This window comes from Solanum stenotomum, chromosome 9, assembly GCF_019186545.1.
Source record: "Solanum stenotomum isolate F172 chromosome 9, ASM1918654v1, whole genome shotgun sequence".
NCBI classification, from domain to species: Eukaryota; Viridiplantae; Streptophyta; class Magnoliopsida; order Solanales; family Solanaceae; genus Solanum; species Solanum stenotomum.
In genome coordinates, this window is record NC_064290.1 from 44319934 (window position 1) to 44333758 (window position 13825).

General features: G+C 27.1%; 1 protein-coding gene across 1 annotated transcript; it reads right to left on the minus strand.

The window, feature by feature from the left end:
- Positions 1-1690: 1690 nt before the first annotated feature.
- On the minus strand, positions 1691-8939 carry LOC125876599 (WAT1-related protein At1g25270-like). Its single transcript, XM_049557819.1, has 7 exons — positions 8746-8939; positions 8388-8450; positions 7308-7424; positions 4395-4641; positions 3311-3469; positions 2967-3118; positions 1691-2005 (listed from the first exon to the last, which is right to left on the minus strand). The coding sequence occupies exons 1-7, from the start codon at positions 8937-8939 to the stop codon at positions 1756-1758; spliced, it is 1182 nt and encodes a 393-aa protein (XP_049413776.1). The 3' UTR covers positions 1691-1755.
- Positions 8940-13825: the final 4886 nt, after the last annotated feature.

Here is a 13825-nt window from a genome sequence, read left to right on the forward strand (position 1 = left end):
CATTGACGATAACATGATCCTTTCATTCTCAATTCGCCACGAATAAGGCAGAGATCAAAGATCCACCAGCCAGCCCTAATTCTACTTTAGCCATAACCATATCATTCAAAATATTAATTTTGTAAATGTCTCTAAGTCATGCCAATGAGGGCCTTTGCCCTTCTTCTCTTCAATAAAAAGTGTTTTACTTTGAAAAACATCAAATTCACAAATACATGCCTACTGCTCACAATAAGCTTCTTGTGATTTAGACATCAATGAGACATTACATAGGTTTAATCATTAATGCGTTAGAAATAACATGTAGCAGACTATAACCAAAGGATTAGATTACTTAACTTGTGCAACATGGATATTGGAAGGGCTGCAGTATTGAATCATCCTTGCGAGTTCAATATGACGCTGAAAGAGGTCGTTCCTAAGTATTCTTTGAAAGCTGAAGATGGAGAATTGAAGGGATCCTCTGTTTCGGCTTTGGAGAATTGCCGATGTTTCTAGTTCTATGTTTTTGAAGAAGAAAGGGTGTTTCTAGACAATTTGGAAAAGACAATTCTACCTTTGGTCGTCCTTTTGATGGCATTTCTATACAAGTAGAAAGAAATATATATATATATATATATATATATATAATGTTTGGTTGGCACTTAGCATGAGCCCAATATTTTAAAAGTTGAAATAACGATATAAAATTACCCTTGTTTTAACATTAATAAATTTGCAGGAAGAATGATCAATATATGGTGTATTACACTCGCTGCTACATCAGTGCCATGTCAGAAATTAAAAAAAATTATATTCCTTTTTATTTTTAATTAACTTTTCTTTTCTTAACTATATTTTACACTAATTAATCTCCAATTAATTATTAAAATTCTCTAATAATTATATTTTATTCATAGCAAAATTACAATAAGATGAAAATTTTAACAATGGCCGCCAAGAACACTAATCGAAACATGAAGCTTATTTAAGGAGTGGAAAATTCTCCCGTTTCTCTCAAAAAAGCCCGTCGTAGCTGCAGCGGCTAAGAAACCCCCCAAATTTTATTCCACCAATGACATTAAGAAATCTTTTGTTAACAAACACAAATCAAAACCCACAAAACTTAGATTGATGATAAGTAATTTGCTAAGCAAGCTGAGAAGAAGTCGAATAAGGAAGAAGGAAAAATGTTTGCTTAAAAGAAAGAGGAGAAAAATGTGCTTCCTCAAGAGGGTGGGGTTGAAGAAGAAGGAGAAGTGAGGAGAAGTGAGGAGATGTGAAGAATGGGTGGGGTTTAATTGAATTTTGATTATTTTGTTCTACTTTAATAAATCTGACGTGCCTATTTTAATTTTTTTTAAAAATTATTTTGCCACATCAGTTTTAAGGGGTAATTAAATTCACTTTTAAGTAGTAAAGGTGTGTAATAGGTCGTCATAGTTTAAGCGTGTAACTTACTTTTTGGAACAAGTTTAAGGGGAAATTTATGCCTTTTCCCGACTATAGATAGATAAACAAACAGAAAATAAATATTACCTTTTGGACAAAAAAATGACATATGTCAACAATCCAAATAAGTATTATTATCTAATCGAGCAAAATTCATCGAGCTGAACTAAATCCGAATCAAACAACACGAAAAGTAAGCAAAGTAAATAAAATCAAAAAGGAGAATAATGCTAAGTCTTTAATTAAGGTGCAACAATTATATTAGTTATAATGATAATGTATATAACTAAAACTAAATTCTCGTCATCAAGAAGGTAAGTACTTCTAGACCTTTGAATCAAGATCAATAGATTCCTTGTCCTTTTGAACTTGTTGGCTAGGTAGTTGTTCCATTTCATTCCTAGGATGGAAATTTGGAGCAATTCCAATGACATTGCTAGGAACAATAGGATCTTCTTGGTCATATTCTTCACAGTTTATTGAAGGTGTCAATTTGGAAGTCCTTGTAATTTCTTGTTTCTTCCCCCACAACACCATGTATAATCCACATATTATTATTGCTCCTCCTAACACACTAATATTCCAACGCATATAAACAAAGTTACATTCATTTTTTTAAAAAAAATAAAAATACTATAAATAGTAATGCAAGTAAAAAATATGTAATTTGATGGAAATGGGGCGATTGACGTCAGCTTAGGGAAATATGTCCAAATGAGGGATATTTCTAAATAATTTCATAATAGCAGAGGTATATTTGACCTTAGAGTATAACTAGGCATAAACTTAACTATGAAACGAATGTAGATGAATATCTTTGACCTTTTTCCCTTAATTAAATGATCAAACGTCTGAGCCTCTTAATTTTTCACTCTTTCTACCCATTAGTACCCCTTCCTTACATCCTTTGCTTGCCCTTCTCTCAAATCCTAATCTTTTCATTTTTACTTTAGCTAATAATCATTTTTCAAAAAAATCAAATTCTCTGAAGAATGTGATCATGATTTGCTAATCTGAGCTCAAAAGATGAAATGTGCAGAGAGTGAGAGAGGAGAAAACAAAGGATAAGCGAGAGAGGGAGAGAGAAAGAGACGAAGGAGAAAACAAAGGCTGAGTTAAATAATAACCTATAAGAGGTTATTTGGTATCTAGTAAAGAGACAACTTATGCATATATTAATTTTTGCATAAGTTATACAACATTTGATAGCTAGTTATGAAGTAAGTTATTCATGTATAGAATAAATACGATGCGTATTTGCAATTTATGATACCATTGAATTTGTTTTGAAAGATACTAGTGATATTGATGTCTAATGCAACTAATAATTCAGAGGAAACACCAAGAGTTGGAGTAGATGCATCGATAGCTAGTTATGAAGTAAGTTATTCATGTATAGAATAAATACGACGTGTATTTGCAATTTAAATATGAGTTTTGCTAATGGAGTACCTAAACATTAAACTGTTACCCTACATATAAAAAAATGAAAAAATGAAGATATATACAATATGTAAATAGTGCAAAAAGAATACCTTCCCAAGTGTAATTTCTCATTTAGAAATAAAGAACCGGCAATGGCAACACATACAAGCATCAAAGGGCTGAAAATAGACACGAACAATGGACCTCTCATTCTTACACAAAACATCAAGAAAATGATTGCTAATCCAGAAGTCACTACCCCCTACAAAAAAAGGCATCTTTATAACGTCAAACATTTCTATAACATCATCGTTTGTCTGAATATTATTTGGCCACTATAGCGAAATGTTATTATAGAGAACATATAATATAACATAACATGCAAATGAACAGTTCCAAAGGAATTAGGCGTTAAAGTGAAATGTTATTATAACAAATAAATGTTATAACGTACCGCATAAAGTACTGCAAACAACCTAAGGTTCCATCCTAATTTCCATTGGGTCCAATCTCTTTCAGTAGAAATGGCATAAACTCCAGCTTGAAGTACTCCCATAATGGACATTAAGGCAGTGCTAGAAAAATGACAAGGGTACAACTCACTCATCTTGGCCTAAACATTGAACATTAGCAAAAAAGTGAACAAAATAAGAGGAAATATCAATAGTACTATCAAATGCCCTAGAATGGTCGGGCAATCAATGAAAGAACATGAAACCATTCTGTTTTAATAAAGGTATAAAATTGACTTTAATTTATCTTTAGCGTTAATAAAAGTTGGGCTAAAAATGTCTTATTTCACATAAGACTAATAAGAGTATATTTGGACCTACATACATATATATTAAGGGCATATTTGATCCAACTTAATTTCTAACCATAGTTTTATAATAATTTGTGGAGTTGCACTTGTGAAACAATATAGTTAAAATGTGGTGAATTTTCTCATCAATTTAAGGTGTCATATATGATATAACCACATTATGAGCAACTTTTAAACAAGTTATAATGTATAATTTAAATTATAAATGCTAGGTGAAGACACAATAACTATAATATCATAAATCTAAAAAAAATTATTATATTGTGATTTGAAACATATTTTGGTGTCCTACTTTACATTTCATATTATGTATGCAAATTTGGGTTTAGTTAACCTATGATTAGCTAGTCAATGTAATGTTATTTACATTTTAATCATCAATACATATGAAATTCTATCAATGTGAAATCAAAAGTAATAACTACAATTTAACTAAAATTACTTCATAAATGCAATTTCATATGTTACTGCATAGTTATATTGAAAAACTAAATTGAATCAAATATGCCCTTAATAATTGGTATTCGATTAAATTTTATGTTAAAATAAAGTCATTTTGGCCCAATTGTTTTAATGGTAGGGAAATATTTTTGGCCATATTAGTAATCTAGTGGATTTTGGGTGGCAAAGAGCCGACATCGAAGTGTTAAACCTTTCCATCGATGTGAGCTCATATTTTAAAACAAATAAGGACAAGTAATTAGTTGAATATTACCTGAAAAATGAGAGATAATGCTGAGGAAAAGCAACTACAAATAGCCAAAATAGGACCCAAAATATGAGCATATGGTTTTTGGTTTTGCTGAGAGGCTCCCACGTGTTCTTTAAAATCAAGTTTGATTGACCAAGTTTTAATTTCCATGCCTTTGTAAAAAGTGAGAAGCATAGCCCCACCAATTCCAATTAATGTTCCCAACACTTTTGCTTGTCCTCCCCTTGTCTTCAAATTCAACTTCTCTAACCTAATCAAATAAGTCCAAATCACATAGTGAGATAGTTGTGTCATTTTTTAAATATATATATAATTCAAAGTAGTTGCATTTCATATAGTTAAACTAGAAAATAAATCTTCCATTCTATATATCAGGTAAAAATTTAAAAAGTTAAAAAACGAAAAATATTACTTTTTTTAATTTACTACGGTAAATTTATTAGTGAGATAGTTGTGCATTATCCATTGATTAAGTACTTTTATATATAATAAATTATCCAAAAATTTTAAAAATTAAAATTAAAAATAAAAGATGCATGGGAATCGCACGTGACCCTATCACTTATTCCAATTAATGTTCCCAACACTTTTGTTTGTCCTGCCCTTGTCTTCAAATTCAACTTCTCCAACCTAATCAAATGTGTCCAAAATCACATAATCGGCGCATTCAGAATTTAAATTTTATAGGTTTGATATTTATGTTTGTATGAACTTCAAATTCAACTTCTCCAACCTAACCAAATAAGTCCAAATTACATGGTGAGCACATTCAAAGATAGCGTTTGACCATAAATTTTTAAATATTTTTTGTAAAATTATTTTAGATGTTTGATCAAAAATTTTGAAGAGAAATATTTGACTTTTCAAAAAATATAGTTTTTATACTCATAAATTTTAAAAACTATTAAATATATTCATAAGTTTGTATTATCATTTTATAATAATAGTGTTCCGTGAAAATCCATTATAATGAACATATATAATTAATATGAATTTGAAAAAAGAGAGAAAATAAAAGGAAAATACCATTGATTTGTATATGAAAAACTACAATTACAATTTTATAATTGGAAGTGATCTCGGAGAACAAGCTCAGATAAAAATGGTATAAAATATGCTTATAACAGTATAAATTTTGTATAACGAACTAGGGATGAAATCTAAACTATAAATTATGAGTGTTTTTATAAAATATAAAAACTTGGGATAATTTAAATTTTTAAAAATTCTCATATACTAGAATTTAGCCAAATTCTTGTTTTTTTTAGAACTTGGGATGTTTGCCAAGTATGAAAAATTACATGGCCAAACATTTATCCTCAAATTTTTCCCAAATATATTTGTGGTCAAATGGCTCCAAAATTTAAATTTTATAAGTTCAATATTTATGTTTTTACCGCTAAATTCATAGTACACTTTGAAATTATAGATTCATAGTCTAATATTTATCAACTTCTTACTAATTTTTCACCAAACTTTTATATTCAATATTAAAAAAATGGTGAGTTCAACTAAATCCATTTACATCTACATTTACATGAGAGTTCATAATCACACCCGTCACATAAGTTTTAGGTTTCAAATTCAATTTCGTCCTAGCTAATTATAATTAGTATAATAGTTTACCATATAAAAATCGAATTGGAATAATTGTAACTCTGAAAACTTGATGAGTCAATCCACCTCGACATTAAATTTAATTACCTAAGTTTAGGGATCACAAATTAGTCGTACAACAACACTTATAAGAAGTTTTCTAAGAGAAAAAAAAATATATTTAAAAAGTTATTATTTTCTTAAGAACGTAATGAGTGTTTCGTAAGTGAAACAAGAGATTCTAGAAGAACACCCTAAATTAGTATTTGGAAATTTCTTATTTTTTCAAAACTTCTTCAAGCAAATTTTTTATAAAAAAAAAAAAACGAATAAATAATTTGTTGGGTTTTTAAAAGGTGTGAATGAAAAATGAAGAGTTGTGACTTTTATGAAGAGTTGTGATTTTAATGAAAAGTTACGATTTTTATGAAGAGTTGTGACTTTTAGGAAAGGTTGTGACCTTTCAGAAGGGTTGTAACTTTTCAAAGGGTTGTGACATTTTCGATAAGACACAATAAGCATCTGTTCACACTATCCTTTGTTGTAAATAGAGGGATTTCCTCTCATTTTAAAACAATCAATTTTTTGGACTTCTACTACTACTAAATCTAGTATTCTAAGTGTACTTAATTGTCGTTGTCGTTTAGTGGTTCGCTGACACCTTGGTTTTAGGTACCGATACACCGATCATGTGTAAGATTGTTCTATCCTGGGAGGATATATTTCATTAACCTCAGGTACTTGAGGGAATAATTTCTTTAAGGGGACACTGTGCATTCAGCGGGCTCAATTTTCTTCTTTGAGAAAAATATTTTGTATATTATTTCTAATCTGATTCTATTTCTCTACTGGTTTTAATTTTCTAATTTTGAAAATACTCTTTAAACTTTGTTGTTTCTTATCAAGTTCTTCAAAGTTGGTGTTCTAAGTATGTAAGGAATACAGGATGAACAACATCATTTTCCTCTAGAAATATTTCCGCTTTATCTAGTTCACTTATAAAGTCAAACATAAATTACTATTCTCACTACTAAAAAATCTTTAGTGGCTATTTCGATCGAAACGGTGAGAAAAGAAAAATAATAATAATTTTATGAAAAAATAATAAAATTTTACACTATTTTAGTGAGAATTTGTTTCTATAAAACGTCTTCCAGTGAGTTAGGTCAATGGTAAATTATAAGTGGAAAAATCATGTTTTTCAAAGTAGAAAAAAAACATTTATTTCTATTAGTGCCTCCAAAACAACTTTTCAATATAGCCAAAAGTATACTTTGTGCAAAGGGATGAAATTAATATAGTAAAATTGGAAATATATACCTAAAGAATATGGCTATAATGAAAGTGATGCCAGGTATGAGATTAAGTGTAGCTGTAGCAAAAGTTGTTGAAGTTAGGACTAAACTTGCTGCAAACAAATTTTGTGGCATTGAACCCCTGCATATATAAATATAAATATAAATATATATAATAAATTAAATCAGAAATAAATGCATGGATTAATTAGTTAATGGCAGACATGTACTTAATTGAAAGCACTAGTACCGAAATGAGATTTACAAGAATCTAGTAAATTGCAGAGCTCATAATAAATTACATCCTTTGACAAAAAAAACTTTCAAAATTTAAGAAATTTAAATTCATTTGAAAAAATTAACTTTTAATTTTAATATTTCTAATTTTCTATTATCAAAATCTAATAGAGTATAAAAATAAAACAAATAATTCATTAATCGAATTTTGTTCAGTCGAATAGTGTCACATAAAGTAATATAAAGGACTCCTCCATTTACTATTTTGTTCATTAAGATAAGAGTGTAATAGATATAGATTATGTGTACAAAATAAATATTAGAGGTTGGAAATACTGCTATAAAGATTCTTTTATTTATTCATTTATTTTTACACAAAATAATATTTTTGACTAAGATAAAATATTTTTAACCGTAAAAGCCTGGATCGTTTTGTTAATAATACTCTTAAGATTTTTTTTTTTATGTGTTTGTTTTCTTTCCATAAAAGTGGATTTTTTTTTATTTTAATTTAAAGTTGTGAACTATAAAACCAATTTTGACAATCAGAAAATTTCATACTTTTTATTTATATTAATTTTTATAATAATTTTGAAATATTAACTAAAACATAAATAAAATTAAAGGAATATTTAATACATATAAATACTTTGAATTTAATATTATTTATACAAAAATATCATTTATTAAAGATAATAGACAAATCAGTAATGAATAGGATCCTAACTGGAAAAGTCAAGAATTCTCATAAAAAGATTTAATTTTTTTTGTTTTCATTTAAAAATAGTCAAATTAATATATTTTGTAAATATAGTTTACATAGCACATAGTTAATTGATTGAATGAATGAAGTAAAAATGGAACTTACCCGAAGAGTGCAGAAAGAAACCCAAGCAACATTACCATCCATGTCATTTTTGGCCTACTCTTCCTACATATATTAAACATAACAACCATAAATCGTTCAAATTTTTCACTGAAAAATGTTCAAACGCTATTCAAATATTTTGATTAGATCGGTAAAATATAAAAAAACAATAATGTTTTCACATAGAAAATTTTTCAATATTTATGTGAGAATCTGTTTGTTATCATGTTCACAAAATCTTATTCTATAACACGAATTTACCAGAAGTCTGCGATGGGAAAAACATGTATTTCTAGAAGTGAATTGAAAATTATCAATTATTTGACTCTGAAAAACAGAAACGCGAAAAGTAGATTACCTATCAAAGTAGAGAGCTAAAGGAAGAACGGTAGCGGCAGCAAAGAGGAATCGATAAGCAATTAAAATCCTTAAACTCATTCCATCATTTGATGCTAATTTATACAATAAAGTCATTCCTGCATAACCTATTTGTATAAAAACCATCATTATAATTGGCTTTAAACCATGCACTTTGTCACAAATCTTCCCCATTATTTCAAGATTTGTAGTTTTTTGTTGAAAAAAAACTATTTGTTATATATATATATATATATATATATATATATATATAAGAAATAAGAAGACAAAGAGGTGTGCTTATTAGTTGGATTATTTTGGTTTGGAAAAAAATCATAAATAGGGGAGTTAATTGTTGAAAAGAAAATATGTGCCAGATTACAACAATCCACGTGTGGTCAAGTTGCTAGAGACGTCTAAAAGTATTTTTGCATGTAAATATTAACAAAGAAAAAAGAGATTAAAAGATTTTAATGCATTAATTTTTACTGCACGTCACCGCTTACGCTTTTACTCTAATGACTAAGTTGTCCAGACTCTTCGAAAATGTTATTGTATTCATATCAAATTCCTCAAAAATACACTAGAAGGATCCAACAAGGATCCATCGATATTTTTAAAGAATAAATTCGAGCAACATAGACTATCTACGTAATTTGATTTCTTTGGAACTAATTAAAAACCATTTTCTACATAAATCTCACAACTTCCCTCTTTGGTCCAACACCAAAATTGTATTCTTTGTTACTCAATCATCCAAAAATATCGAATGCATAACGATTTGATGCAAGTAACATGACATTTTGAAAAAAAAAATTAGCAGAATATTACATCAATAGCTTTTTAAATATGCTAATAAATTTTGTTTTATACTTAAGTTATGATGTGTTTTATTTGTAAGCTTCTGAATATATGATTAAATATTTTTATAATACATTGATGAAGTGTACAAAAAACATATTTGAACATATTCAAGTGATCATTACCTAGTCAAGCTTAGGGGAAATATTGGACATGAGTTTTGTTTTTGTTTTGTTATGAGTTTATAACTATTAAAATGGGTAAATTTTATTTATTTATCTTTGCAATAAACTATGAAATATTATCATATCAGACTAAGAATAATTATAAGGAAAAATCACCCAATATATACATTTAAGAGTCAATATTACAGGTTTTAAATCTACTTTTAAAAAATTCTTGCTTATAACAGTTTAATTACGGGTTATAACATATCATTAATTATTTATAAATTAATTAAATTTTACTTTATTAAATAAGTACTTTTTTGTAATTTTATATTATTATTAAATTATTTAAATAAAGAATACCCCATAATTATCTTTTACACAATTATAGAATTTTACATTGATTACACTTCCTTATTTAATGTTATACTCATAACCTCCCATTAGTTAATCCCATCACCCTTCCCCCACACATATTCAACTATACACGCTATTACCCCACTTTCACCTTCTTCTCTCCCATTTTTCTCACCAGCCAACTACACCAACATTCAATCTTTCGTCCAATTTTTTTTCCCAACAAAATATTTTTAAGAAACTCATTGAAACGCCTCAAAAGAGTTTCAGATTGGGTGAAATTGTTGAAAATACGACGAATATTCAAAATCCTGCAACGGATGGTTCATCTAAGTTGAAGGAGCGACAAAGAGAGAAAAAAATGAAGAAAAAAAAAAGGTCACCCCTGCAAATCAAAAGGGGAAGAAGATGAAGGGGAAAATTGTTGAAACCCCTTCTAATTCCGATTTTGATTTTGTTACTGAAATAAAAAAGAAAAAAAAATTTAGAAGTTGGAGCATCTTCAAAACCATTAACAAGAAGAACAACAAAAAGTTATTTTTTTTTTAACTTTTGGACAATTTTTTTGTGTTTAAGTATTTGATGATATATTATATCATATGTTTTCTTTCAGGCAGATATCGTTTACATATGAATTACTGATGGCCTATTATAATTTCAAGATACTATTTTGAAAATATTAGTATGTTTCCAAATTGTACATTTATTGGATGAAATCTATATGAAATCTGATTAATATGTGTATGACTACGCTTAAATGTTTTGATTTTGAAATTTAATGAATTGTGATATAATAATGGTATACAAATGGTATGAATTGCGTTTTAACATTGGTGTGATTGTCTATTAACTGTGTTTATGGTATAAATTATTAAATTGGTATGAAAATGGTATGATTTGTCAAACTACTGATTTTTTCTAAAAAAAATCACATTATGCTTACTTTATATTCTAAACATATTTTTGGATGAAACATGTATGAAATCTGATTAATACGTGTATGCCTATGAGTTTAATATTTTATTGTTGGATATTGTATGAATTGTGATATAATATTGATATACAAATGGTATAAATTGTGTGATTATATGAATTTATCAATTTTTATGCATGTTGTTTGAATAAAACGTGTATGGAATTTTGATTAATATTCATGTAAACTTACATGAAATTAAATACTCAGGATACCATAATTAAATTTTATAATTATCACTAATATTTACACTATCTTATGTATTAAGCTGGAATAAATTTTATTTTTAACATTATGCAATCTGTATGATTAATGAATGAACAATATATAAAGAATAAACGGTATATTAAACACTAAGTTTATAATGCACTTCAAATCAATTATGTTTCATATCAAAACAAAACATTAATCTAAACGACAAAATACAATAAAAATTATATATAGTCTAAACAAATAAACAGTCATTAGTTTTGCACAGGATAATTTGAACATGCTTCATGTTGTGGCCAACTCGATAACATCTACTGCAAGTAACTTTGGACCTTTTGAATTTCACATCAACAACCCTCTTTCATATATAATTCATTTCATTTGAAAATCAACATAATTCTCTGTTTCATTAAAAAAAAAACAATTAGTCTAACATTATACAAATCAATTAGAAGTATGTTAAATAATATTAACTTTTCATTTCAAAGACAATACAAATTTCATCCATAAAAATCATTATAATAACAACAAAATTATACACACTCGTCATTATTTTTTCATACAAATATCATTCAGGCAGTACATTACAAAACATAATATTTCACATTTAGTATTCACTTAATACACATTTCATACAACAATCATCATTCATGCCAAATTTATACATTTTCATACTCATTTAATACACATTTTATACAAAACGATTATTCATTCAAACTATATACATTTCTCGTCCTAAATAATTAATTACTGTCAACCAACTTTATACAGAAATAACAAAACTAATATAAACTCAACAATTTCACATTTAATACCAATTTAAAACACTTGTAATACACTTCGTCAAGAATTCCAAAAAAAATTTACATATTTCTTAACACACTTTTCATACATAATTCATTCGACTTATACTATCAAATTCATTATCAAATAAAATAAATTTTCATAAATTCGTCAACATTATAATTAAATTATTTTTACAGAATAATTAGCACACTTTCCTACAAATTTAATTTCATTTAATTTATTCTATCAAATTTATTCATAAAATCACATTAAATTTATAATTTCACAAAACAATAACCGTATACAAAATAAACAAATAAACAAAAAAAACACTAACTTTTTTACATTTCACAATAGTAAACATTATGATATCAACAGTTAACAAAATATGACTCCACCTTCAATTAATCGACAGTTTGATCATTTTTGTTTCATTTCGCTATCATTCTAAAACAAACGTTAAACAATAATAAATACTAACCCGAAGGATCCCATCTTTCACCACGTTTGATTAAAACTGATACGTAGTTGTCCATCACAACAAAATCAAGAATTTTCAAAGATGAAAAAAACTTCAATTACTCGAATGTGGAATTTTTTTTGGTTGAAAATTGAAGAGAGAAACGTTGAATTTTTTTTGTTGCAAATTGAAGAGAGAGAGAAACGTTGAAAAAAGAAGAAGATAAAATTTGAATTTTTATTTGATTTTAACTGATTTGAGTGAATTAAGGATATTAAATAATCTTAATTAGTTTAAATCCCTTAATTCGTGCTATTTATTAATTATCTACAAAAGTATGATATGATCTGATTTTTTAATTTATCTTAACTGATTTTGAGTGAATTACAGATAAAAAATATTGTTAACTTGTTTGAATCCCTTATTTCATGCTAATCATTAATTATCTACAATAAATTCAAATTAATTGTCTATAATTCCATTTTTTTTTTAATTTTCGTTTTTTTTTTTACTTTTTTTAAATTAATAAAAACATTTCTTTTATTTGTGAATTTGTTATAACCTGAAATTTTTAATGTTATAGCTTGAAAGTCTAAATCTACTGCTATAACCTGAAAATAGTACTATAATATATGTCATATATGAAATTTACACTATAGGGCACAAAAGAAACCCAACCACCTTCCAGGTAGGGTGGTAGTCTCTCATGCCTTCAATACAAAACAATTAGTTATACATCAATACCAATTCCTTTCTTACATCCTACGTATTGTATTAATAAAATTTACATTTATTTGCTTTTTTTGTACAATTTTGATGGTTTATTTTTTGAAAAATTACGTAAGTTGGTAAATATTACTAGTATATTATGTAATAAAGCTATTGTTTCATTTAATTATGAATTACTGTTACAAAATTTAATGAAATTTGCTATTAAAATCAGGTCTTACTAAAATTATTTGCATCCGGAATAAAAATATATCTCTCCTAATTTGTATATCAAAATATACAAATTACAATTTATCTCTTCTCTCTCCATTCACTATTTTGCTCCTAAAATTTCTCAACAATTTCATGTTTCAATCATTTTTTTTATTTTGTGTTTTTATATGTTTATAATTTTTAAATAGATTCATAAAATTTCATCTATTTCATCTTTTATCTTCAATTTATAGTTAATTCAGTAGTTATTCACAAATAATAGATGTTCAAACTCTATCAAGAGAATCGGTCGAGGTATTCAATTACATGGCAAAAATATTGATGATCCTCCATCTTTTTCTTTAGGTCTAACACAAAATTTGGAAGACATTGCAGGGTTAATTGT